The sequence below is a fragment of the Manacus vitellinus genome, unplaced genomic scaffold (assembly GCF_001715985.3).
Source record: "Manacus vitellinus isolate BGI_N305 unplaced genomic scaffold, ASM171598v3 scaffold_87_pilon, whole genome shotgun sequence".
Taxonomy (NCBI): Eukaryota; Metazoa; Chordata; class Aves; order Passeriformes; family Pipridae; genus Manacus; species Manacus vitellinus.
Genome location: NW_021940854.1, coordinates 615,783 through 640,609, shown reverse-complemented (window position 1 = coordinate 640,609; position 24,827 = coordinate 615,783). Strand labels below are relative to the sequence as shown.

At 58.2% G+C, this 24,827-nt stretch overlaps 2 protein-coding genes across 2 annotated transcripts in view; one reads left to right on the top strand and one right to left on the bottom strand.

Annotated features, from left to right (window-relative positions):
• Positions 1-18,047, bottom strand: part of FGFR1 (fibroblast growth factor receptor 1) — a 66,441-nt gene extending 48,394 nt beyond the window's left edge. The window contains exon 1 of the mRNA XM_029964982.1: positions 18,035-18,047. Within this exon, the coding sequence (XP_029820842.1) occupies positions 18,035-18,047 (13 nt within the window). The remainder of the gene's footprint in view (positions 1-18,034) is intronic.
• Positions 18,046-24,827, top strand: part of TACC1 (transforming acidic coiled-coil containing protein 1) — a 26,035-nt gene continuing 19,253 nt past the window's right edge. The window contains exon 1 of the mRNA XM_029964981.1: positions 18,046-18,109. Within this exon, the coding sequence (XP_029820841.1) occupies positions 18,046-18,109 (64 nt within the window). The remainder of the gene's footprint in view (positions 18,110-24,827) is intronic.

Below are 24,827 nucleotides of genomic sequence, written 5' to 3'. Positions count from 1 at the left end.
GTCCCAGAGGGCTGCCCCAGCCCAGCCCCAGCCCTTCACCACTGATCCCTCAGCGAGGCAAAGCCACTCTGTGACCTGCCACCCCCAGCCCTGTCCTTTGAGCAGTCTTGGATCAGTGGGACAAGGAAAAGCTGCCCCAATCTGATTCTGGTGCTCCCCCGGCAGCCCATATGTCTCTATTGATTTAATAAGAAAAATGTTTCTCCATTTGCTTTGATTCCTCTGAGGAGCCCAAAACAAGCTGGAGCAGCTCTCTTGGGGCCTGGAGCTCCCCTGCAACGCGGGAGTTGAAAGGGATTGAGGCCGTAGCTGAGGGTAGTGGCTCCATTTTCCCAGTGAGGCATTTAAAGTGGGAAGGGCTTGGAGCAAGCCGAGGGCTCCCGCACTAATGGGAACCATCACCCGAGCTCCCTCCCCGCCACATAGGCGCTGTGAACAACTCACATCAGAAGTGAAATGACTGACTTGCATCTGCCAGACCTTGTGTTCGGTGGAATAGCTGTTTTCAGTCAGTTTTGCAAGCCTGGCAAACGTGCTCCTTGCTGTGGTTCCCGCGTGACCTTCCCTGCAGGCAGAACCCCTCGGGCGAGGCGGCTCTTTGTTCTGCTCACGGATGTTTCGGGGTGATGCCTCATCCCCCCGGGCCCTTTGCAGACTGGAAAAGGCTGGAAAAGGGGTGCAGGGTGTCCAGCAGACAGAGGGATCCAGCCCCACAGGGCAGGTGAGGACAAGGCTGGGGGCAGCACTGATCAGACTCTGAAGCCCAAGGGGACCAAGGACTGCGGGGGGAACACGTGTGGGCAGGGATGCCCCCAGCACTGCTGCCCCTGCACGAGGGATGTGGGGAGGGAGAGGCTGAGGGGGGAGAGCCGAAGTTCCCCTGGGTAGGAGAGCCCTGCCCCAGTGCCGCCTGTGTGTGGCCTTTACAGCCCGTGACCAATGGCCCCGCTCAGCCCGTGCCGGCACCGGCAGCCGCGGGCTTTCATCCCGGCCAGGAATGCCAATTAAACTTTGACTTTCTCGGTGTCGCTTACCCAAGAGCTCAACTCTAACCCCTTGCCTTTCATATCGAAAATCGAGCCTTGCCACGCCTGTTAACATCTGCACAGATGTTTGGGGAGGGAGAGGAGGGATCCAGCCCTGAAGTGACCTTGCCGGTGCCGCTCCTCTCCTCGCAGTCCCGGCAATGTTTGCAGGGAGCGCTGCATTCACCAGGCAGGAGGGACAGCAGAGGTGCAGACACTCTGCCACACGCCATCCCATCCATTTTGGGTGGAACGGGGGTCCTGCCAAGCTCTTGTGTTGTTTTAACATGCCCTTGATGCAGGGGCAGAAGCAGAGCCCCCCCGTAGCAGCGCTGCTGGACGAGGTGATGGTTATGGGGGTGCATTGCTGGCTTTCCATCGGGGAGGAGGAATTTCCAGGGGTGTCCATGATGTCCATGTGGAGTTCTGACCTTGCCTTGCACATGCCTTGGCTGATGGGTGCCAGGCAGCTGAAGGGCTGCCACGGGGACTTTCCTGGAGTTCCTACATCCTTGCACCTCTCGTGCCTTAACGGAGCAGATGTTGTGTGCAAGGAGTATAAAGCAGAAACTCTCTGGCTGGATTTGCAGCCTGAGTTCAATCAGCCACCTGAGCCCCGTCCTCCCTGTTGGCAGCGGCCTCACCCTCTAATTAATCCTGTCACTCTGCTGGCAGGGAGGACACGGTCACTGCTGTGTGAGTACAGGGCACCAGGGAGAGAAGGAAACAGGGTGTGAAGGGCCTGTGCCAAGGGATCCCCAGTGCCCACATGCCCGGCCCCAGCCCCACCCCTGCTGGCTGCAGAACTTTCCATGACAAAGAAGGTTTTCAGGAGAACAGAGGAGGGAGGAGGAGAAGTGAGAGGAAGGCTGGGTGCTGCACGGGTGAGGGACCAGTGGCCATGACTTGCCCAGGACACACACACCTGTGCTGCTGGCTCCAACCTCCCTCTCAGAAATACTGGGGGGAGTGGAGGAGCAGCAAGTGCTGCCCAGCTCGGGGGGCTGCAGGCCCCGGTCACAGCCTTACCTGCTGTCCCACTAACGAGCCCCTGGCATGCCAGCAGCAATTATTTCAGCCATAAAAGTCTAAATTCAGTTCTTTTATTGACCTGGCCTGTAAGAGGATCCAGTGTGCAAACAGTGCAGAGCCTGTTTCCGCAGCCCTCATGTCCCTCGAGCCTTTCCAAGCTACCCTCGCTCTCCCCGGGATCCCCTTGGGGTGTTGCAGCCAGAAAACCCCCCCGGGTGCTCCCTGGGGCTGGGGCAGCTCCAAGAGGTGCTTCCTGGCCCCTCCAAAGGCTTTACCTGCAGCAGGGCAGGCGTGCCTCAGCCTTTGGAGCAGAGCTCCGGGTCTAAGCACAGGGAAGTGGCACTGGCTGGGTTTGCAGGTGGCTTTCTGGGTCAGATCCTGTGCCAGGCCTTCCAAAAATAGATTCTCTATTTTAATCCCTTCATCATTACTTCATGGTTTCCACTTGGTATTCCTATGTGTCATGTCCATATATCTTCCCCTCTCAAACCCTCCCACTCCAGATTGGCAGGGTCCCAGTGGCAGGATGGTCCATCCCTGCTGCAGATGGTGCTGCAGGGGCACCTGAGGGCTGGGCTGGGACCATGGGCTGGACCCTCACCAGCCCAGAGCTGCCAGGGCAGCAGGGCTGGATGCCATTTAGAGGCTCAATTGGGCACTTTGTGGAAGCCCCTGCCTACTTTTCCTCCTCCTACAGGATGGTAGCCAGGGGTGCTCTGGGAGCTGGATGAGGTGAGAGTGGGATGGGGAGGAGCTCAGTGCTGCCGGGAGTGGTCTGGGATGGTTATCCCCTCCTGCAGAGAGAAGCACTGCTGCTGCTGCCTGCATTGGAGGAGGCAGGAGCAGAGGTGCCCCCCTTCCTCCCCCCCCAGCTGCCAGCATGGGCTTACGGCTCTTCTCAAGGTTTTATTAGTGCCTGGTGCAGACCCAGGCCTCCTGTCTTGGCCGAATTGTCAGGTTGCTCATAAACCAGAATGATTTAGAAACAACTAATGCTGAAACTATTCCATATCATAAAGGAACAAGGGCTCCTTTCCTGCCAGAAACGCTCCATGGTGACGGCGCTCCCGAGCCATGGAAAACATGGGACACTTCATTACACAGAAAGGCACCAGGGGGTCGGTGTGGAGGAACCCACAGTGGCACAGGCTTTGCTGGGTTGGCAGAGAGTTTACAGACACAGTGAGGGTGCACAGGCGTGCTGGGCTCACGGAGGTGCCCGGTCACAGTGGGGACATCACAGAATCCAGGAATGGTTTGGGCAGGGAGGAACCTTAAAGCCCATCTCGTTCCATGGGCAGGGACACCTTCCACTAGACCAGGCTGCTCCAAGCCCTGTCCAACCTGGCCTTGAACACTTTCAGGGATGGGGCAGTCACAGCTTCCCTGGGACACCTGTGGTACTGGAAGGGGATCTAAGATCTTCCTGGAACCTTCTCCAGGATGAACAATCCCAACTCCCAGCCTGTCTCCATAGCAGAGAACCAGGTCCCTCTGGAGCTGCCCCATCCAGGATCCCCTCTGCTCTGGCACAGAGCTGGGGGTGTCTCTAGCCTGGGTAAGCCCCTCACCGTGGGATCAACCTCATCCCTCTTCCCAATAACATGCTGGTGCTGGGCACTGCCCTTCCTGGGAGGGGCTCAGCACCCGGCCAGGATCTGGCTCATGGCGTGGATGCTGGTGCTCTGCTCGTCTGCTGGGGCTGAGGGCGGGAGGAGGCTGCTGGGGCGAGGGATCGGGTTCTCCTCTCTGCGGTGCAGTATCTCCTTGAAGCGTGACAGCCGCGATTGCTTCCAGATGTGCGGCTCCTCGCCTCCAGCCGGCTGCGGGGGATGTGGTGAACTCCGCGATGGAAACCAAACCCCGGCCCAGATGTGCCGTGTCAGCCTCAGAAAGGCACACATCTGGCCCCGGCGCGCGGGCACCGGCGCTCCTGCAGCGCAGCCCAGCCGGGCTCACGGCGCTTCCCGCAGGATCCTCCGCGCCGGGGGTGCCAGGGGGAGCCGCGGCTTGTGCAGACCCCGGGGCTGACAACGAAACATTCTGGGGGGGCTCTGCAGCCTGCAAGTGGGTGCCCCAGGTCTGCTGACCCCTCCTTAGCCCTGTGGAAAGCAGGACCTCGAGGTGTGTCGTGGGGCAGGGTCTGGTTGGTACCGTGGTGTCCTTCCCACCCAGCCCCGCTGCTCACCAGGGACGTGGGGAAGGACTCGTGATGTCACTGGTGATGTCAGGATGGACTGGGATTGGTGACATCATGGGATAAATCGGGATGGAGGAGGGAGCTCTGCCTGTGGAGGCTCTTGGCAGGCAGCAGCAGGGGAGCCTGAGGACACGCTCAGCACTCATCCAAGGGAAGATGTTCGGAGGTGGTGGGTGCCAGGAGCTCGGGGCTTGGCTCTGCAGTGGCACCACACTGTCCACCTGGGCTTTGCCTCTCCCTGAGAAGCTGCAGGAATATCCATCCGAGACGGAGCCCAGACGCCAGCCCGGGGGTCTCCCCTGCAGCCTGCACAGCCCACCCACTCTGGCTGGTGCTGTGACACCTTGGAACCCCACTTTTACCTCAGACCCCACTTCTCCCCTCACCCAGCACTCATAACAATTATCCCCATGTTCCTCCTTCACAGAGGACTCGAGAGAAGCAATTAATCTCGGTAACAGGCTTTGAAGAGCAGAAGTGCTGCCTAAGCACTGTGCTGTCTCTTTTGATGGGGTTAGCCGTGCTGGAATATGAGCAAAGACATTTGGAGTAAATTAATAAAGAGTTTAATGACATCCAAGAGTTAGGGAGATGGAGCATTTGAAAGGGGTTTATGGCTTTATGGGGAAGGGAGAGCAATGCAAAGGGCATGTTTTCTACATCAAGTCTGTTCTTCGGGCTTCAGTGCGACGAAGCCTTTGTGTTTTTGACCAGGGTGTGTCTGTCACTCTGGGTCAGGCCACGCTCCCATGTCCCAGTGCCTGGTGCTCCCCTGGCAGTGCTGCCTGTGCAGCAGGGGTGCTGGGCAGCACAGAGTGCATGGTCAGCTCCTAAGGCTCTGAAAGGGGAGGATTTGTGTTAATGCACTGCTTGGCACTGCTGCTCCCAGCGCTGCCAACGCCGGCTTTCCCAGAGCTGTGGTGGGAAGGTCAGGGCACCGCAGGGCAGTTATTTAAATCTCTCAGTGTCCCCATAGGTGATGGGGAAGGATCATTAGAATGCAGCAGGTGCCACGGCCTGTTTTGCTCTGGGATCTCACTGCTGGGAGAGCACTGCAGAGATAATGGGTTTTCCTGGCGGTGTATTTATGAGAGCGGAGATATGAGCACTTGGCCGAGCTCCCGGAGCGAGTGTCTGATGCCGCACACCCCGTAGATGGTGTTTTTCGTGTTGTTTTTATATTTTTAGCCTGATTAATACCCTTGTGGTGGCTGGAGCATGGAGACTGCTTTATGTTTTGCCAGCAGGTTCTGAAGCCAACATGATTTATGCCGTGGCTGGGGGAGCGGGAATCACCAACAAGCAGCAAAATGTTCTTCACCCGCTTTCCCAGCACCTTCCCAACTGGTTATCTCTGCCCATCAGCTGACCAGGGCATTTCCTGGGATGTGGTGCTATCCCTGTACCAAATTCCATGGCACAGCCCTTCCAAAAAAATGCCTTTTGCTCATAATCCCCAAGGGTCCTGGAGCAGGGGCTGGGGCTGAGTGGACAAATGGTCCTTCCCTGCAAAAGAGGGGCACCCAGGGTGCCCTCCCTCCCCACAACACCTACAGCTCTGCATGAGCACCCAGGGAGAGTCTTCTGGGGGGAAAGAGCCCCCAGGGCACACCCCAGCTCTGGGGCTGCTCCAGATACCAGTACAAGCACTCCAGTGTTGGCAGTTCTTCTCTAGTCTTGGCACAGGGCAAAATCCATCTCATACTTAGGAATGCATATATAGGGAGTGACCAGATTAGCTTTTGAATGATGCTAATTAATTGGCTAGTTAATTAGCAATCAGGTCCCTCTGGGCTATAAAAGCTCTCAGTAACTGTAACAGCCCAGCTCAAGGCTCTGAGAGCTGGAGGGGGGCTTTGCACATTTATTTCATCTCCTCTTTGTTTTTCTCTCTGCTAGGTGGGGATGTGGGAAGGTGAGGAGGGACTATAAGGAATTGATGTGATCCCAGTGAGTGGAAGAAAGAAATGCTGTCACAGTTATTTAGGGATGCTGCCTGCAGGGAAGACAGAATATTGCTTCCTGAAGAGCAGGACCAGCTCCCAGCACTTCAGATTGCAAGGAATCAGCCCCGGGAGGAGATCCCAGGTGAGGAATCTGTGATGGCTCTGGTAGCTGTGCAGGAAGGTTTTCTGTGCCAGCTCAGCCATTTGTGGGAGATGCTCAGGAGCTGCATGTCCTGCAGTGAGGTGTGACTGTGGTGAACTGGAGGAACTGGGGGACTGTGACTGGTGCTGCTGGTGCTCTGGAACACGGCTGTGACTGAGGCACGTGTGCCTGTGGATGGCACAGGAGGGTTTGGTGCTGCCATCCCTGTGATGCACACAAGGGTGTGTCACACACATCTTCTGAGGCGCTGGCAGGAGCAGCACGTGGCTTTCTGGGTCTTGCACCAGGAAAGGACGATCTGCAGGTTGTTTGAGGTGATTTCCCAGCAGGTGGTGAGGAACAATGGGTGTGCTGGTGGCAGGAGCCCCCTGGAGCTGGGCTGGAAGGGCAGGCACTCCCCTCACATGTCAGGGACCCACAGAAACCTGTTCCCTTGGTTTTGTGTGACTGTTGGCACCAGGACACAGTGATTAACAGTAATTAACCCTCTGCCCCTCGGCTGCCAGTGGCACACAGGCATAGAGAACACATCACTTTTTCCAGTGGCCTCTGCCTAAATTCCTTCAGCCAGAGGAACCGGGATGTTCTCCAAAGCACCTGAGATGTCCACGGGCAGAGCCCTGCACTGTGCCCGGAGCCCTGTGACACTGCCAGCCCCAGCTGCTGGCACCACACCCTCTGGAGCTGCCAGTGGGACACACAAGGCCACTTCCAGGGGACAGATGCTCCTGCAAGACCTTGCAGTTGTCAGATAAAGCGTGTTGGTCAGCAGAAACCTGTCAGCTCGATCCCTAAAGCCACGCAGGGATACAGGAAAGGCTCGTGTATGTCTCTCTGAACAGATATGTGCCTGCACGTGGATACAGGCATCTGTCAGAGCCCTGTCCTGGTTTTCCCAGTGAACACATCTGTCTTCACTCGGGCTGGATTGCTACCATGTTCCACGTTCCTGCTGCCCTGGCTTTGGCAGCACATCCTTCCCACCTCCCAGCCCGGCCCTGGCTCTTGCACTGCCCTGAGAGGCTTCCCTGGGCTCTGGGACCCTGAGCTGCCACCCCAGTGCCTCTTCCCTGCTCCGAGGGGTTCTGCTGGCTTAACCCAAAGGGAGATCTGTGATGGGACACGGGCAGGCCCCTCTGGAGCCTTCCCTCAGGCTTCAACACACGTCAGGGCAGTGGCTGGAGAACAGGGGCTGAACTGTGCAGCCAGAACACACCGTCCTGCCCTTTCTGTGGGGCTGACATGCTGTCCCACAGATCCTCAGCTATTCCTTAATTCCAAGCTGTAACTACGCAATCAAGCTCTCCAGTGCAATAATTCCAAACCCTTTCTTGATTCCTGTATTAAATAAAGTACATTTACAGAGTATATGAATTCCAGATTCAGCCCAGGACTCCAGGGATGCATATTCCTGTCCTGGAACTTGTATATCCGGCCTGAGGATGAAAACCCCCTGAAGCCCCGAGCATAACAAGCATTTCTTGTATTTTTTTTCTGTCTCCATCACATCGGGCATGTAGTGAATGCTCGGGCTGATAAACAGCATCTGGTTGGAGTCAGGTAAGGACCTCTCTGGGGAGTTGGTTCGTGGTCAGCTGCCAACCTTTCTCTCCCTCCTTAACGTGCTTTTTGCAGATGGATGAGAACTGCAGCCAGTCGAGGCTGTGGTTTCGGATAGCACTGGGGAAGGGGAGGGGGGGGAAGGTCGGGCTCAGGCTCAGTCCTGTCCTGCTGCCAGGGTTGTTGCCTAATGCATGGCACATGCAGCACAGAGCCCCCTCCCCTCCACACAGGGGCCTTAAGGGACCTCCATGGGCTGAGCTGAGGATGTGAGGAGATCCCACAGCCTGTCTCCCCTTCTGTGGCTCGTGGTCCAGGAGGAAGATGCCCAGTGCCAGCCTGTCCTCCCAGGATCTCGAGGAGCAGCAAGGCCCTGAGCAGCCTCAGCACTCCCTGTCCCTGCTGGTGCTGAGTCCCCTCACTGGTGCTTCCAAGGAACAGAGGAGCGATGTGCTGGTCCACTTGGGTTGTGTTGGAAACCTGGAAGTCCTGCAGGCACCCTGTGGGATGCCTCAGAGCCACTGCCCTGTTCTGGAGAACTATCTGAATCCCTGCTTCTTACAAGCCCTTTTTTTTCTGCAGGAGGAGGAAGAAATTCTTGTACAAAAATGGAAACGCACCCTTTCTGCCAAGCTATTAATTCTGCTTCCTATGGAAACTGAGGGGTCCCTGCCTTTACACTGTGATCCTGCACTGAACTTCCACGTTTATTTTTCTGCCCAGATTTGGCAAAGCACTGAAGGTGGTGTTACGTGTGAGCTGAGGTCCACCCCCGTGTGAGGGTGTGTCCAAAACACCTCCCAGCACCCCCAGGCACGTGCTCTGGCCAACGCCCCCGCGCTGGGTCTGTTCCTCTCTGTGAGACTTTCTTTCTTTGTCCTTGCCAAGTTATCATCTGCTTTAATTAATTTCGCACGGCGAGCCTGGGAGCTGCCGGTGGTTTCAAGCCTCTGGAATAGCCAGGGAAGCCAATTTAATCATCTCGAGTGAGCCAAAGTTACTTAAGTGATTTGTAATAAGTTCCAGGCTCTCCCACACCAAAGGGGTTTCAGCTGAGGACAGAAACTTCCTGAGCCTGTTCTGCAGGACGGGCTCTTCTTCTGCATCTGACCCACACTTGTGCGAGGACGTGGAGCAGCCCTGAACGAGAATCCATGGAATCACGGGGTGGTTTGGGCTGGAAAGGACCTTCAAGGGTCATTTAGTCCAACCCCCTGCCACGAGGAGGGACATCTTCAGCTTTGCCAGGGTGCTCAGAGCCCTGTGTGTTTTTGAAAGGCCACTGCACTGTCAAAAAGTTATGAGTGGAATTTCACCTTCAACCACAAATATAAAATATTAGCGAGCCTTAGTTTGGATTTGTCAGCCACACACTGACCAAGCCGATGTGGTTCTGTTTTTTCAGAAAACATAAAATCCAAGAAATCCCCCAGTGACTAAGCAGGCACCGTAAATTTGTTGTTGTAGAGCTGTGGGTAACATTTCCTCAGCCTAGAACAGATCAAATATACGGGAGGGGAGTGGAAAAAAGACAGCTAGTGGGAAATGAAAACAAAGGGCTGTAACTTTAATTTATGCTGCTGCTTTTTTTCACCATTTCCAAGGAAAACTCACTCCTGATATTGAAATTATGTGTAATATTGTGACTTGTGTAACAAGATGGTGGATTTTAAGGTGTCTGGATTCTTGTCATCCGCTTAGGCAGGATGAGAGAAAGAAAGGGCTCAGCAGTTGTTGCTGTGGGTTTTGCATCCTCAGTGATGGGTCTGGTTTTGGGTGCAGCGGGTGCTGCTCCCCCTCTGCGGCCCATGAGCGCTGAGCAAACACAGCAGGTTCTCATTTGGGCTTGGTTTGGCTTGCCTTGGCTTTCCTCCCCTCCACCATCTGCCCCGCAGGGAGGGAGGGCCAGGAGGTTGTGTGGGACTCCCCACGTCCCCCAGCACCTGCTCGGGGCTGTCCCCCTCAGCAGCAGCTTTCGGCTGGGCGTGTTTGCACGCTTGAAATCTGTGATCAGAACACTGTTTCCCTCTCTCTCTGCTCGCGGGGGACTTTGTGTGGGCGTGTAAACCTCCGTGTGCTGCTTCCCTTTGCAGGCTGGCAGGGCCATGCCCTGGTTCTACCAGCATTGGGCTGCGGATGCTCCTCTCCTGTGCCCTGATCCCTTCCCCGCCCCGGAGGCAGGAGCTGCTGCGCTGCACCCACGGATCCCGGGAGCCTCAGTGCCACCAGTGCCCCTTCAGCCCAGCCCAGCTGCTTCTGCGAGGCCGTGCCAGGCAGGCTGAGCGTGTCCCACACGTGCTGCCCTCACACCGAGACGTGGCCGCGACATCCGGCACAGGCGGAACCGCCGCGGGACCAGATGCTGCTCCTGGGGCTCTGCTCCTTCTCCTGTCCCACTCCCGGGGGAGCTGCTCCTCGTGCAGGGCTGGAGGGGTGAGATCCAGCATGGCTTTGGAATGCCTTTGCCAGAGAAAGCCCCCGGGCAGGCGCAGGGAAGGACGTGGATGTGTTTGCCCATCTTTGTTGGCCGGGCCGAGGCTGCAGTGGCAGCACCAGAGGGGACTGGCAGACCTCAGAGAAGTGCTGGGGAGAGCTCCCACCCAGGGCTTTGGGATGCTGGCATGGAGAGGACCCCAGCTGCTGGCACTGGGGCCCTCAGCTCCTGCACTCAGCAGTGCCCTGGAGGAGCCTGGTCCTGGTGCCCAGCAGTGCCTGCACTCCCTGCCCACCACCCACAGCCACATTCCCGCTTTGCAGGGAAGGCTGGAAGGGAGTGTAAATTAAACCCACGCAAAAATCAACCTAATTACTGGGGAATAAAGATCCCATTATTCTCTCTGCCCCGGAGCAAGAAAAAGAAATTTCTCTCGTTTCCTTCCTAAATTCAAATGAGAGTTTATGGGGAAGGTGTGCCTGGCACGGGAGCAAGAGCAACAGGAGCTGGCACTGCAGGACCCCCGTGGGGATCTCGGTGGCTGCTGGCACCGACCCCGGCTCCAGCACCCCGGCACCGTGCTGAGACTCGCCTGCAAGCCTTGGGAGGAGGAGGAAGGTGCTCCCAGGACAAAGCTCCTTTGCCTCCGGGGGTTCTGTGATGATCCCCTCCTCGAGGATCTCATCGCACTGGCGCCCGTCTGATGATCAGGTCTGCACCAGTCTGGAGCCTGTGCAGGGAGAGGTCCCACTCCAGTTCCCAAAAATGCTGCCCTGTGCAATGGGGACAGAGCTGTCCCAGCTCCAGAGCTCCCTGTGACCCGATTTTGTGGTGATGCTGGGAATTAAGTGCTGCTTTTCCCATGGAAGTGGAAGCCCCCAGTCTAAGCCAGCCCAGCCTGCACCCCTCGCTCGCCAGCCCCTGGGACAGGCACACACCTGGGTTGACAATAACCATCAACTGGGCAAAACTGGTGCTTTGGGGAAGAAAAACAGCTGAAACCGCATTTTTCTGGCAGCTTGACAGTTGTGTCTCAAACAAGACATTTTAAATTTACACTGCGAGCCAAAAAAAGTTGTAATTTGAATATACAGCATGGCACATTCCTCCAAAATTGATCATAAAGTTCTGCTAAAACACAGGCACGGCCTGAGTAAAATAAATATTTTTGCTTCCAGAGAAGTGAAAGGTCTGGCCAGCGACTCAATTTATAATATTTTTAGCAGGTGATTCATCGAAGAGGGAAAAAAATACCCAGGGCAGCTGAATCCAGCAATGGCTCTTTGTCTCAGCAGGGCCAGCACATCCAGGCGTGTCAGGAGCTGCTGCAACGAAGCTCCTTGGCCAGGGCCCTGCACGGCCATGGACCCTTTCCTGGGGTCTCCTCAAGCTCCCCAGGACCTGCTGCCTTCAGCAAAGCTGGAGGATCTGCGGCTGCAGCCCCTTTTTGGAGACAGGGTTGTCACCTCAGCGGGCGCTGGGGCTGCATGTTGGTTGTGCCATGGCACGGCCGAGGCTCCCCAGAGCAGCAGCAGGTCAGTCCCTTCTCCCTTCCTGAGCGGGAATGGGATGGGCAGGGACAGAGGGCCCCTGTGAGGCGTTGTTTGCCCAGAGCAGCCTCAGGAGCTGTGGGTTTGGATGGGGTTTCTTGACCGGGCTCCACTCGCTGTGGTCTGGGAATGGAAAACAAACCCTTTGGCCTTTCCTATCTCCGGCTCCCACAGCAGATATTTGTCTTTTCCTCCCCACAGGTACTGGCTCTTCCCAGAGCTCACAGCCTCCGGATGTATGGGCATATCCTTGTTTGTGCAGTGAAGGTGAGCACAGGCACAGGAACTGGGGGAAAGTACATTTTATGAACATGCAGGTGAGACCATAAAGCTCCAGGGGGGCTGCACACCCCCAGGACTGGTCGCTGCATCTCAGAAGCCCAGGAGCGAGGTGCAGGCATGGCTCTGGTCCTGTGTCCCTGGCTGGAGGTGCCAACAGGCACCTGGAGCCCTCCCTGCTCCCGTGGGTGAGACTGGGGTGATGCAGCAGGACCATGGCCCCACAGGGCACCCAGAGTGTGTTTCTGGAGCTGGAGGGCACTGAGTGGTGGCTCATGCCTTTGGACCCCTCCAGTGCTTGCAGCCAAATGAACAGAGTGGTCTTTAAACGAGCTGCTTGTGATGCAGGAGACACCTGCTCCCGGCTATAAAAATGGATTAGCTGCGTTGCATCTGGAGCCCATCCAGGCAGCAGCGCCTTCCCCAGCATCCCATTTGGCACGCAGAGCCCACCGCCAGAAAGCGCAGCGAAGGGGAGCGAGGGGACAAGCTGCAGAGTTAAAAGGAGGGTCTGGAAGCTGTGATCCTCTCTCGGTGGAGAATCAGAGAGCTGGGAGCAGCCCCAGATGCAGCGCTGTCACCAAGGCTGGATCCTGCCCCCGCCGCCCCTCGCCCGTGCCTTCCCATTGTTCTTTGTCCCGGAGCCTGGTCCCAGCGTGCTCCCAGCTGGCCGGGCTCTCCGCCGGGATACAAACTGCAGAGCAGCAGATACTAACTCATTGTGTCCCAAGTGTTGGAAGGACTCCATGGTCCAACGCAAATTGAGTGGTGAGATATTCAACAGGAGGAAACCCTCCTCCTTAATAGAGCATCCCGGGTGCACAGCGTCAGACTGGCCGCCCAAGCCCAGGGAATTCCACTGGGACCTGCGGGGACATCTGCTGGGACCTGCTCCTGCTGGTGTGACCCTGATGTCCCCCAGAGCCTGGCGGGGTGAGGAGGGTTCTGCCAGCTCCGTGCAGGAGCAGCAGCTGGGCACAGCCCGGGTGGCAACACTCTCCTGCTCTCACACAACAGAGGAGCAATGAGCAGCCACTTCTCCTCAGCAGCGCTCAGGAATATCCCAAAACAAGAGTTATATGCATTTCCTTCATTCACCTGGAAAATCTTATTCCCCTGCTAGACATCTGCCGTAATGCAGTCCTGCCTGGATCGTCAACCACACGTGGAGTTTTATGATGCACTGAATATCAATTATTTCAGGTACTCCTGCAGCAATCTCTGCCCCAAATGATGCAATAAGGGAATTGGAGCTAAGCTGAGACTATGTTTGGGTGACTGCTACAAGTCTGGTTTTATTATAAGCTTTTTTTTACCAGTGTACCACTTGGTCCTCGCTGCTGTGGTTTGGACTGATGCACCCTGTGATCCCTCCACGCAAGGCCAGATGCTCGGAACCAGCTCTCGGAAAACAACCAGCAAGGTCAGGGCTGCAACTGGTGGCTCAGGTTTCTGACTGCAACACTTGGGGAAGCTCCCAGAGCTGCAGCATAGTCCTGCCACACACCGTGTCAAAGGTGGGATGCTGGGATGTGCAGGGTTTGGAGCAACGTGCTGAGCAGCTGGGGGAGGCACAGGATGGGAGTGGAAAGGAGGATGGAGAGCTGCAGGAAGCCAGATTTCCTTGGGTGCATAGCCAGGAGGGACCCTTGCAGCTCACTGGGCAGTCTGGACACCCCCTGCTCCTCCAGGACCCTCACCTGGAGCTGAGCACCAGCAGCACCCCTGAAAAGGGCAGGAAAGCAAAGAGGGGACAGGAAAGAAACGTGGCTCAAGGCTGAGCTCGCTGACCGAGCTGTGGGCAGGGTGATGCAACCAGGGTCAATTAAGCTGCCACCACGCAGCCTCGCAGGGCACATTAAGTGCCAATTTTCTGCACTGCTGAAGAGGTAAAGAATGAAAATGAGAACCAACAGGAAGTTTCAGCTGAAAAGAAAGAGCCAGTTGGGAGCTGGGAGTTGGAGGCTGGACCCGGGCCAGCAATGAGATGAGCAGGCGAGCACTGCTGCCCACTGCTGCAGCGACCTCCGGGGCTCCAGCGGCCGGGAACGCTCTCCTGCCCCAAACCCTGGGGAGAACACGAGATCCAGGGGAGTGGCACGGGCTGTGTGCAGGGCTGGCAGCACACAGAGCCCAGCCTGGCTGAGTGTGGGTGCTGGTACAGGTGGGACATGACAGCCACCCCAGCAAGATGAAGGTCTTCGGGAACAGATGGCACAATTTGTTTGTGAGGGGAAGCTCCCCGTGTGGGCAGAGTTTTCTCTTCCCTTTGGAAAGCAACCCCCCCGCCCGACGCTTCCCGAGGACGAAATGGCTGCGCGGAGCCGCCGCTCATTCCCGCTCCTGGCGCTCCCTCTGCAGGGAGCGGCCGCGGCTGGGGGGGCCGGGGCCGGGGTCGCTGCCAGCCCACGCCTCATCAGCTTCACGCCAGGATGGCACCTCTGGCACAAACCCTCTGGGTGAGGCCGGAGGGGTTTAACTGAGCGAGCTGGGAGGCCGATTCCCGCGGTCGGCGTGGGCTGAGTCCTGCTCAGGACCGCGCTTGCACTTGGGCTTGGGGCAAATGGAGGAGGCGGTGTGAGCGCGGGGCTCCGGGGAAAGGGGGCGGCGGGGGGCCTCCCCAGAGGGGGAGCGGGAGCTGAGGGGGAGGAGAAGCTGCGGGGTGCGGAGATGCTCAGCAGAGCAACGCCCCAGCGCCCCGGCTGCGAGAACACCCCGCTGGGGCGGAGCCAGAGCAAAACCTTCGCACCTCCAGAGCGAAACGGCCCCTCTGCTCCAAAATGTGTCCCCAGCTGAACGTTCTGCTCTCCCACCGCTGCCCCAGGGCTGGTACCCTGCGCTCTGGGCACTGCCACCCCCTGCCCAGCCCCTCTCAGGAGCTGTCTCCACGAGGCAGCTGGGGGAAAGCATCCCTGGGCACCAATCCACGGGCACCTCCAAGCTCCCAGCCCTCCTCCGTCGGCCTTGCAGAGCTCAGGAACAGCTCTCCACCACCTCTCCCCGCAGCCCCGGGGCCGCAGCTCCCGCTCCCTCTGTAAGCGGAGAGGTTCCCTCCCCATCAGGGGCCAGGCTGCCAAATTCCAGTCAAGAGCACATTTTTACGGCATGACACCAGTGGGGCCCCTGCAGGAGCGGGCGTGAGATCCAGCCCTTCACCCTGGAGGTGCCGGTCCCGGGCCGGCAGCGGGGATGGTTCTCGCAGTGCCGCGTCCCCGCCGCCTTCCTCCCTCTGCCCGTGGAAGCGCTCGCCAAATATTACAAAACATCCTCCTTCCTTCCCCCCGGGCTGCAGGGTGCACAGACACCCGCCGCCTCCTGGCCCTCCCCACCCCGTCCATCCCCTTCCTTCCTCCCTGCTCCTTTCCAGGCGGCTGCTCACGCAGGCGGCTTTCGAAGGAGCCCCGGGACAGGTAGCAGAGGGTGACTGAGCCCGGTTGAAGTCTGCGGCTGTAAAGGTAGGAAGGAGAAGGGAGCTGAGGGCTGGAGCTCGCCCAGCGCTTGCCTGCACCCGGCTGGAGGGAGGAGGAGAGCAGGGACCGAGGGCTCCTCGGCTGCCCAGGGCAGAGCTGGTCCCCAGCTCCACCAGCGATGGCAGACCCTGGAAGACACCTTTGAATAGCACAACCTCTTTGCCCTGCCAGAGAGTTCGATGTCATGGTGCTTTCCCAGGCAGAGCAGGGCGCTGGCACCTGCCAGGCGGGTGGCTGGGCCGCGTGGGCACGCCGGGCTCTGCGCCAGGCCCCTCGCGCCGGCGGGATGGGATCTGCCGCCAGGCCCCTGGTGTGGCTCTGTTTGGGTTGCTAAGGAGGAGCTGCCAGGGCCAGACACGATGATGTGTGCTGGCACACAGCTCCACACCGCCCGCCCTCCCTCGGGACCCCCGGGAACGGGAGATGCCATCAGAGCTCTGAGCAAGCACGGACAGAGAATGGCCTGGGCACAGTGTCCTCCCTCCGAGGCGCTGTGCTGCTGCCCTGCCAGCGCAGGTGGGCAGAGGGGAGGTGTTCCAGGTAGATTTGGATCTGGTGGTGTTTAGATGGGAGGCTCCAAGGAGGCATTTAAACACCCTCCATGTGACAGACCTGGCTCTTAGTCACAGTCCCCGGAAACAAGAGCGAACCTCTGCCCCGAGCAGCAGAAGGGCTTGACTGCCTCTTTTCCAAGCACATGGAAATTTCCATGGAATTAGCATAAGGGTAATTATTGCCATCTGCCCCCTCCCAGGCTGTGGTCACCCCGCTGGCTGGCTCTGGTGCTCCTCGTGTGGCTATTCACGGTCTTGTGGCACTTGGCACAGCTGGGAAGTGAAACCGTGCTCACTCCAGACCCCGGAGTGGGACTGGGGGCTGCACTGGGGCTGCCGGGGGTCTGAACAGGACCTGTCACTACTCCGGGGCTGAGGTTGTGGCTCCCAGACAGTGACATTGACCCTCCCCCTTGTCCCGAGGGGCCGGGAAAAGCTTCATCAGGTTTTTGCCAGTTTGTCAGGCTGAGGGAACTCTGGGGAGCGTGGTGAGGGACGTCACCATGTGCCCTCAGGGTTCTTGGGTTTGGAAACTGGTTTTCTCTGCTGGGGTGCTACATAATTGTCATTTAATTTTGGTACCTTCCCCTCCTGGCTTTCCCTCCAGCGTCTGCCGGGAAAGCAGGCGGTTTGCCGGTGGTCTGTGTGTGTTTACAGCTCACGAGTGGGGGGCTGTGACCAAAGTCGCCAAGCACGGAGACACAGCCTTGGCACGTCACCCACTGCGTCCGTGGGCCCTGCCCAGAGTTTTCAGCGCTGCTTTCCAACGTGTGCATGTCCTGGAGCCTTGGCTCCTGGTCAGGTTCACCCCTTCAGTTCAGATGCCTGCTCCGATAGGATGGACTTCTTAGGAAATGCTGAATTCCTGCCGCTTGGTAGCGATCCTTAGCTCGTGGAAGCCGATTTCTGGGACAAGTGGCTGAAGCCTGGATGCAGCATCCAAGCCTTGAGTGCAGGCAGGTGCCTGGCAGACCCCATCCAGCACACGGAGCTGTGCTGTGTGTCTCCCAGCTTTGCCCAGTAGGGAAGGGCAGTGTTTCAAAATGCACCACTGGGAAATGGCTGCAGGAAATTCCTTTGAAACCAAAGGTACAGGAACAAAAGGGCCCTGGGAAGGCTGCCTGTGCCAGAGCCTGGCCCCGGGGCACACTCTGTCCAGAGAGAGACACTGCACAGGGACCACACAGTCGTGCCCAGAGCTCACTCCTGTCCCATTCCACAGGCAGGGATGTGCAGAGGCAGGGCTTGTCCTTGGCTGCAAGGTGGAGGAGATGGGCAGCAACACAAGACACAGCACATCATGTCTGTGGTGTTTGGCCTTTATAACACATTCAGGAAGTCAGAGCAGTCCAAAGCCCACTCCGAGCTCTGCATCTTGGGCCTGGGAATCCAAAAATCATCTCCTCACCTCTTTCACCTGCTGCCACAATCCCTCAGTGCTTGGGGCTCCTGGCTCCAGCACTCCTCTCCAGCATGGCCTATTCCCCAGCAGGGAAAGAGGAGGGCACAGAGCAGGACCCAGTGGGAGCTGCCAGGCTCTGGGGAGGATTTGGGGCAGACCTCTCCATGTGCTATGCTCAGAGCCGTTTTCAGCTAGGTTTTGCTTCACCCCTGTGGCCGTGGTGCAGTGCCAGGAGGCTGCAGCATCCCAGGGTGTTTCCAGAGGTGCAGGCAGGTGCCAGCACCTCCTGCAGGGCTGGCAGTGCCCGGGCTGCGTGGTGAGTGCAAGGTGCTGCCCAGCTCCTGCCTGCATGCCTGCCAGGGATTATCCAGCCACATGCAGCAGGCAGGGCCCCACGCCGTGTCCCACAGGGCTGTCACCTGACTCGGCCATGGTGTCCCACCGCGGTGACCGACACAGCCTGCGAGTTCTGTCCTGGCACTCCGGCAGCAGAGGTAACGCTCCCTCCTCCCAGGGGCATTCCGGGGGCTCTGCAGGGGTCAGGGCTGTTGTGGAAGCCCCCATGCACACAGAGGGGAGGTCCCCAGGGGTGTTTGTGGCTGTGGGCACGCTGGGCACGGTCACAGGCGGAAGGGCAGGTGAGCCTGCCAGGACATTTTTTCATCCAAGGAAAGTTCGGTTGTTTTTTTGTGTGTTTATTTTTGTTTTTTTAGGAAGGTGAAAGCTTTCAAGGACACCAACACTTTTCTTGCCAAAAAATACTGCAACCCCAGCCAGAACACCCTGAATGACAGGAAAAAAAAAAAAAGAGATTAATATTCCGGTTTTCAGTTTCTCAGAAGTAAAAAGCCCCAAATGGTGTCAGAAATGGATACGTTCTCAGGCACTTTAATTAAAATAACTCCAACCAGGACGTTTCCTGAGCGAGGTCACCTCTGAGCTTTTAAAGTGCTGCGTTAAATCTTCCCTCCATGAAGGGGTCTGGCTGCTGCCTGACTTTGGCTGTTTGGCTGCCCCTGCAAGGCACAATTTGGGAAGAGGCTGTTTTCAGGGGAGTAATTATACCCGTGCTTTATCGGGGCTTCTCGACTGAGATCAGGTGCCCTGGATAAGGGGCTCAGACCCCAGTTTGTCATTGAACACCCAGCAGGAGAGGCTGGGCCGGTGGCTGATAATGGGTGAGGAGGTGTTGACCGGATATTAGGGAAAATTTCTTCATGGAAAGGGTTGTCCAGCCCTGGCACAGGCTGCCTAGGGCAGTGGTGAATTCACCATCCTTGGAGGGATTTTACAGACGTGTAGATGTGGTACTTGGGGACGTGGGTCGGGGTGGCCTTGGCAGTGCTGCCTTGAGATCGCACTCAGGGGGCTTTTCCAAGCCAAGCGATTCCGTGGATTTCTGGTTCCCAATGTCACAAGGACAGGCCGGCCTTCCGGGCCAGCCCCCGCCCGGGCCCCGCATCTGCGCAGGGGCTGCGGGTCCTGCCCCCGGGAGAGGGCTTCCTGGAGAGGTGGGAGCGGGGCCACCGGACACCAGAGCCCCCCCGGGGCCGGCCGCTGCCCAGCTCGGGCACGAGCCCGTCCCTTCCTCCATCCCTTCCCTCCCTCTCTCCCTCCCTCCCGCGCGCGAGGGGACGCGCCGGACCGGCGGAGCGGCGCAGCGAGCCCGGCCATGGGGCGGCCCAGAGGCCGGGACCCCCCGGTAGCGACGGGACCCCCGGGACCCCCGGGCCCCGCCGCGCCGGTGAGTGCGGGCGGGGGTGGGGGGCCGCGGGCCGGGCCGGGTCTGGGTCCCCCCCACGAGTGGAGCTGCTCCGGGCTCGCTGCGGTGGAGGTGGGAAACCAGAGCGTGAAGTCCTTGATCTGCGCGTTAACTTTCCCCTTTCCCCTTCCCTCTCGTCCTCCAGCCACACTCAGCTCCCCACCCAAGGGGGCCCAAACCCCCCATCCCTGGTCCCAGCAGACCAGAGCTCCCAGCTGCAGCTCAGCTCAGGAGGGAAGTTGGGGTGCCGCTGTCCCCCCGGTCTCGGGGTGCGGGGTGGGGGCCAGGGTGAGGTGGGAGCTGGTTTGGGGTCCAGAGGCCAGGGTGAGGTGGGACCTGGTTTGGGGTCCAGAGGCCAGGGAGAACCAGGGCCGGGCTGGGTGAACTGCCCCCCACCAGCTGCTCCAGCACTGGGAACTGAAGGGGAGGCACTAGCTGGGATCAAAACGAAAAGCATAAACATCTTATCTGGAAATCAACGAAAACACTTCTGGGAACAGAAATATTTCCTTTAAGGGGTGTACCCTGTGAGGCTGTTTGCAAACACCGGGCTCAGACAAGGAAAACAAGTGTGTTCTGCCCTTGTACCTGCTTGGTTCTGCCTTTATTTCCCTGCAGTTGTCTCTTATATAGACATTAGAGGTGTTTCCCAGTGGAAAAACCATCCCAGTGTTCCCTGTGTGTGCTGGAGCTGCTCCTTTCTGCCCCATTGGACTCAGCTGTTTCTCCTTCCCACCTGTTTGCTCCACCTTGAGCAAACTTTGTTTTGTTTCTCCCACCCTTTGTCATCTCCCTGGCCCCTCTTCCTGTGCTGGCTGCTGTCCTCACTCCTCAGCTGCTCCCACCCCTGCTGGCACCCCATGTTATGGGCTGAGGCGCTGCCTGCATTTCTCAGAATCACTGAGTCCAGGGTAAAATCAGGGATCTAAGGCCTGACAAACACCTGATAAGAGCATTCCTGCTGCATGACATGGATGTTTTTAGCAAAGAGAGCAAAGGAATCGAAGGGGGAGTCAATAAGCCTCACAATGAAGGCAGATGCTTGTGTTCATCCGGCATCAGTGTGGAAATGGGGCTGGAAATCACGTAGCTGGAGCCTGTTCCTATTGAAATGAGATCGCACCCACACGAGCACATCAGTGAGATTAAGCTGTGGTTGGCGTTTTTAAAATGCTGGAATAGCAGAGTGCTCATTATCCCATCACCCCCTTCCAGTGCAGCCACAAATGTCTGTATTTATCCATTTGCTGGCAGTTCGGTGGGGAAAGGCAGCTGGAGCCCGCGGCTGGCTGCTGGTGCCCGGGCTCGTGTGTGACAGTTGTGTCCTTTGCTGCTATTTCTGTAGAGCTATTCTGATGGAATGCGCAGCGATGGGAACTGTCACATCCCGGGCTGGGAAGGGTCCCGGGGGAGCTCGGCAGCGCTGTCCCGCGCTGGGCATTGCTCTGGAGCTCCAGGGCAGGGCGCTGCCGCAGTGGGTGACAGCCCGGTTCCTGCTGCGCCCTGTGAGCAGGTGGCAGAGCCAGAGCAGAGAGGAGGTCGGTTTTGTCTGCCTTGGCTTCCAGGGCATTTGGTGTTGTGCTGCTCAGTCCAGGCTGTGTCCAGGAGTGTCCAGGCTGCGGCCCTGTCAAGGTCAGGAGAAGCAAAAGGAACGTGGGAACTTTTCTGTCGTGGATTTGGCCTCCCACGGTCCTGACTCGTCCCTCAGCAGTGGCTTCCTCACCTGGTGGGAACGTGCCTCTGAGCAGCCTGGTCTAGTGTAAAGGTCCCTGCCCGTGGCAGGGGGTTGGACCAGACGGTCTTTACGGTCCCTTCCTACCCAAACCATTCTGGGATTCCTTGATCCTCCAGGCTGCTCCGTGGGCATTGGCTCAGCCCCAGGGCTCTGCTCAGCTGCCTCCCGTGCAGCATCCCCCGTGATCCCTCCGGAGGGTGCCCACGCATCTCCCGTGTTCCCCCGGGGACGGGGCGAGGGGTCGGGCTGCGGAGACCCCTCCTCTCCTGGGCTGCGGGGCGCTGCCAGCCCGCGGGCAGCCGCGAAGCCCCAGCCCCCCGTTCCCGGGGCCGGAGAGCTCGGCAGCCTCTGGAAACTCATCCTGGAGAGCCCTCTAGCGAGAGCAGCGCCCGCCCGAGCCCGCCGGGCTCCCGGGAGTGTCCCGGGATGCTGCTGCACCCCAGGGATGCTCCGGGGGGCTGTCAAACCCAAGGGATACGCCGGGATGCTCCGGGATGCTCCAGATGCTGACGCATCCAGGGGATGCTGATCCCTGATCGATAGAGTAGGGTGGGATAAAACACAGTAACAGAAAAATTCTGCTGGAACACCTCGGACCTTTTTGCCTGGAGGAGACAAATGCTGTGTGGATAAAGTGCTGATGACAAACTGTGAGGGTGATTTACACAGCAGTGTAATGTGGATTCACATTTTATCCATGTGCTGATCTCTGAGCTGTCCCTTCCATCCCCTGCTGTCCCCGTGCTCTGTCCCAGGGTTGGCTGCAGGGAGCCTGACCCTGGTCCCCATGGGGAAGTGAAAGGCCCTGCTGTGGAGGAGCAGAGAGGCAGAGCTGAGAAAAGGAAAGAAAACCCACAAAAGATCTGTTTCTCAGCTAGAAATGGCAGCACTGGCTGCTGTGCTGTGCCTAGAAAAGCTCCACAGCCAGAAATAGATCTCCTGCTTTATGAAAGGGCCAAGAATGGAAGCTCCAGGTGCATGCCTTCCTCTGGCCTGGGGCACTGCAGCTCCCAATGCCACAGGTGTGGCTGTGTGATACCTGTTCCACAGCGTTACACCCCACGCCCTCCCCGGGGACCAAGGTGTGGTGACAGTGGGAGGAACTGGACATGCTGTGTTTCTAGGATGTGAGGCCAGGCAGCAGCACTGCTGCCAGACGGCCAGGAGGAAGTTCACCCCAATATAAAAGCAGGGAAGGTCCGTCTGGGTGCAGAGCTATTACCCCTGGATGCAACTGGCTTCTTGCAAGGATCAGCACGAGCAGCCGAGCAAGGTTTTGCATGTTTTTGCAGGCTCTGTGATGCCAGAGCTCTTCCAGCTCCAAAATCTTGGGGCTTCACCTGTCCTCTGTGTGGCAGGGGTTGCTGCTCTGCCCCTCCCAGAAAGCCCAGGCACTGTGTGAGCCGTGGGTGGTTTCTAGGTCATTCAGTGCTGCTGCTGCTGCCAGAGGCATCCACGGGCTGCACATTGCCTGTCCCTGAGCCACTGTGTGTGTGCAGGGCTTGGCACAGTGAAGTCCTGTGACAGCAGTGAGGGAGGTGACAGTGGTGCCAAGGACAGCCCGTCCAGCTGCTGCCTGTGCAGGCTGCACCTCTCTGTGTGGATGGCAGCTGCTGGCAGGTGTTTTTGAACAGGTCAGCATCCTCCCCGCTCTGCAGAGATGTGTTTGCTGACTGTGCCAAGCGGCATTTGGCAGGCAGAACCCTCAGTGTGACTGACAAAGTCAGGTTATCTCCTTGGTGGTGGTTTGCAGCCAGCGGTGCTGCCAGGCTGGGTCAGGTGCCAAGCTGGAAAATGCCACTCGAGGCATTTTCTTAACTGCTCATCAGGAACAGCAAGTGGAAGCAGGCTTTGCTCCTGCACTGCTCTGATATCTTCCTGCAGCTGGCACGGTGCAGTCTTGCTGATCCTGTTCCTGCGGCCACGCTCCTTCCCCCAGGTGGTGGGTGGGAGCAGGGGCTCCTCACTGGGCACACCGCACGTGTGCAGCCTGCACAGGGACAGATCCTGCTGATTTCCTCTGCTCCTGTGCCCCAGTTCCCTCGTCCAACAAGTGGGGGGCTGCAGGAGTCAGCCTGTGCTTTGCCCTTCGCCTGCCACAGCTCCTTCCCCTCTGCAGCAGAGGCGGCTCATTCCTGCTGCTGTGCCAGCCCTGCTGCTGCTCCTGCTGCAGTCGTGTTGCTCTTCTCCCTGGGAGGTCCCTGGCAGAACCCATCAGCTGGTTCAGAGCGTGGCTGCACTGTCACTCAGGCTGGTCCTTGGGATCAGCAGGAGGTGGGAAGGAGGAGCAGGAGGAGGAGGAGGAGGTCAGGCTGCAGCACGGCTCTCGCTGAAGATCTCCTTACGTAAAACTCATCTGCAGAAATCAGCTGTGCCACTTCGGAGCAGGGAAGTGGGCTGTGCTCTGCTCACGGCAGCTGCAGGCAACAGGATGTTGAGGTTCTGCTTTTGCTTGAGCCTCGTGGTTCTTGGCTGAGCGTTGATACGTGTCGAGTGGTCCCCTCTTGCTTGGTGTCCTCTGTGCAGCAGTGGGGGGTGTGCAGGACCCCTTGTCCCCGGGACTTGGGGGTCTGGGGGGCAGTGTAGTGCTTGGCCAAGGTGTTCCCTGGGGCCTGTGCACTGTTCCTGCCACTGACCTGCGGTGGGAACCGGCAGCACCTCAGCTTTGGCTCACCCAGGGGAATCTTTGGGGAAGTTTGGAAGTGTTATGACAGGGGGTAAGAGGTTTTCTTTGGCAGAGTCTGGACAGTAAAGGCACACAGCAATGACACATATATTTAATAAGGACACCAAGAGATGGAAGCCTGGGAGAAAGGATGGCTGCAGGGAGGTTATTTGAGATGCTCCACAGTGAGGAATGAGCCCTTTGAAGCATCCGACAGAGGCTGGTGTCAGAGGCAGCCAGACCAGATGGACGGGTCTGCTCTGCCCCAGAGGCCTCTCTGCTCCTGCAGAGGCATTCCCGGCTCTCAGAGCTGGGTGATGATTCACAGGGAAGCACCGGTCCCTGGGCTCAGCCTGCCACGTGAACTCTTGGTCTGGTCAGCAAGGGCCAGCAACACTTCTCTGCAATGGGCTGGGCTGGTTTCACACCAGGACAGTTGTCTGCCCTTTCCCAGGTCATCCCTGGGACCTGCTGCCAGGAGTGGGGTGAGCCAGTTGGGGTTCTGGGGAGCTGCCAGCGATGCTGCTGCCAATGACAGATCTGCTGCCAGAGCCCCGGACATTCCTCGCTGTGCATCAGAAACATTATCCTCCTCTCTCTAGCAAGTGTGTGGGAGCTGATGAATTTGGGCGTGGGAGCCCTCGTTAGGGGGAAAGTTCCTGAGGGAAAGTTCCCGAGGGAGGCCAGCATGGTTGATTTCTGCGGGAACTGCCGGCTGTTATTTTTAAACAACAATAGTTTAATAAATAAATAAACTTGCTGCCACGGAAGGATATCGCATCAGCCAGGGCTGTTGAGGCCGGTATTTCCTTGGAAAATGGAAGGGGCAGGTGTGTCCCTTCCCTCTGCCCCTGTCTCCCTCTGTATGAGAGATCCTGCAAACAGAAGGGAAGCCCCCTTCCTTAGGCAAGGCTTCCCAAGGCAGGTGAGCCTTCCCAGTGGGAGCCACTCTTCCTGGGGGGAGTGAGGATTCCTGGGAGCTGCTTGCACCCCAGGGCAGTTGCCAGCCAGCGTGGGGTCTTCTCTGGCACGTCCAGAGTGGAAGGAATC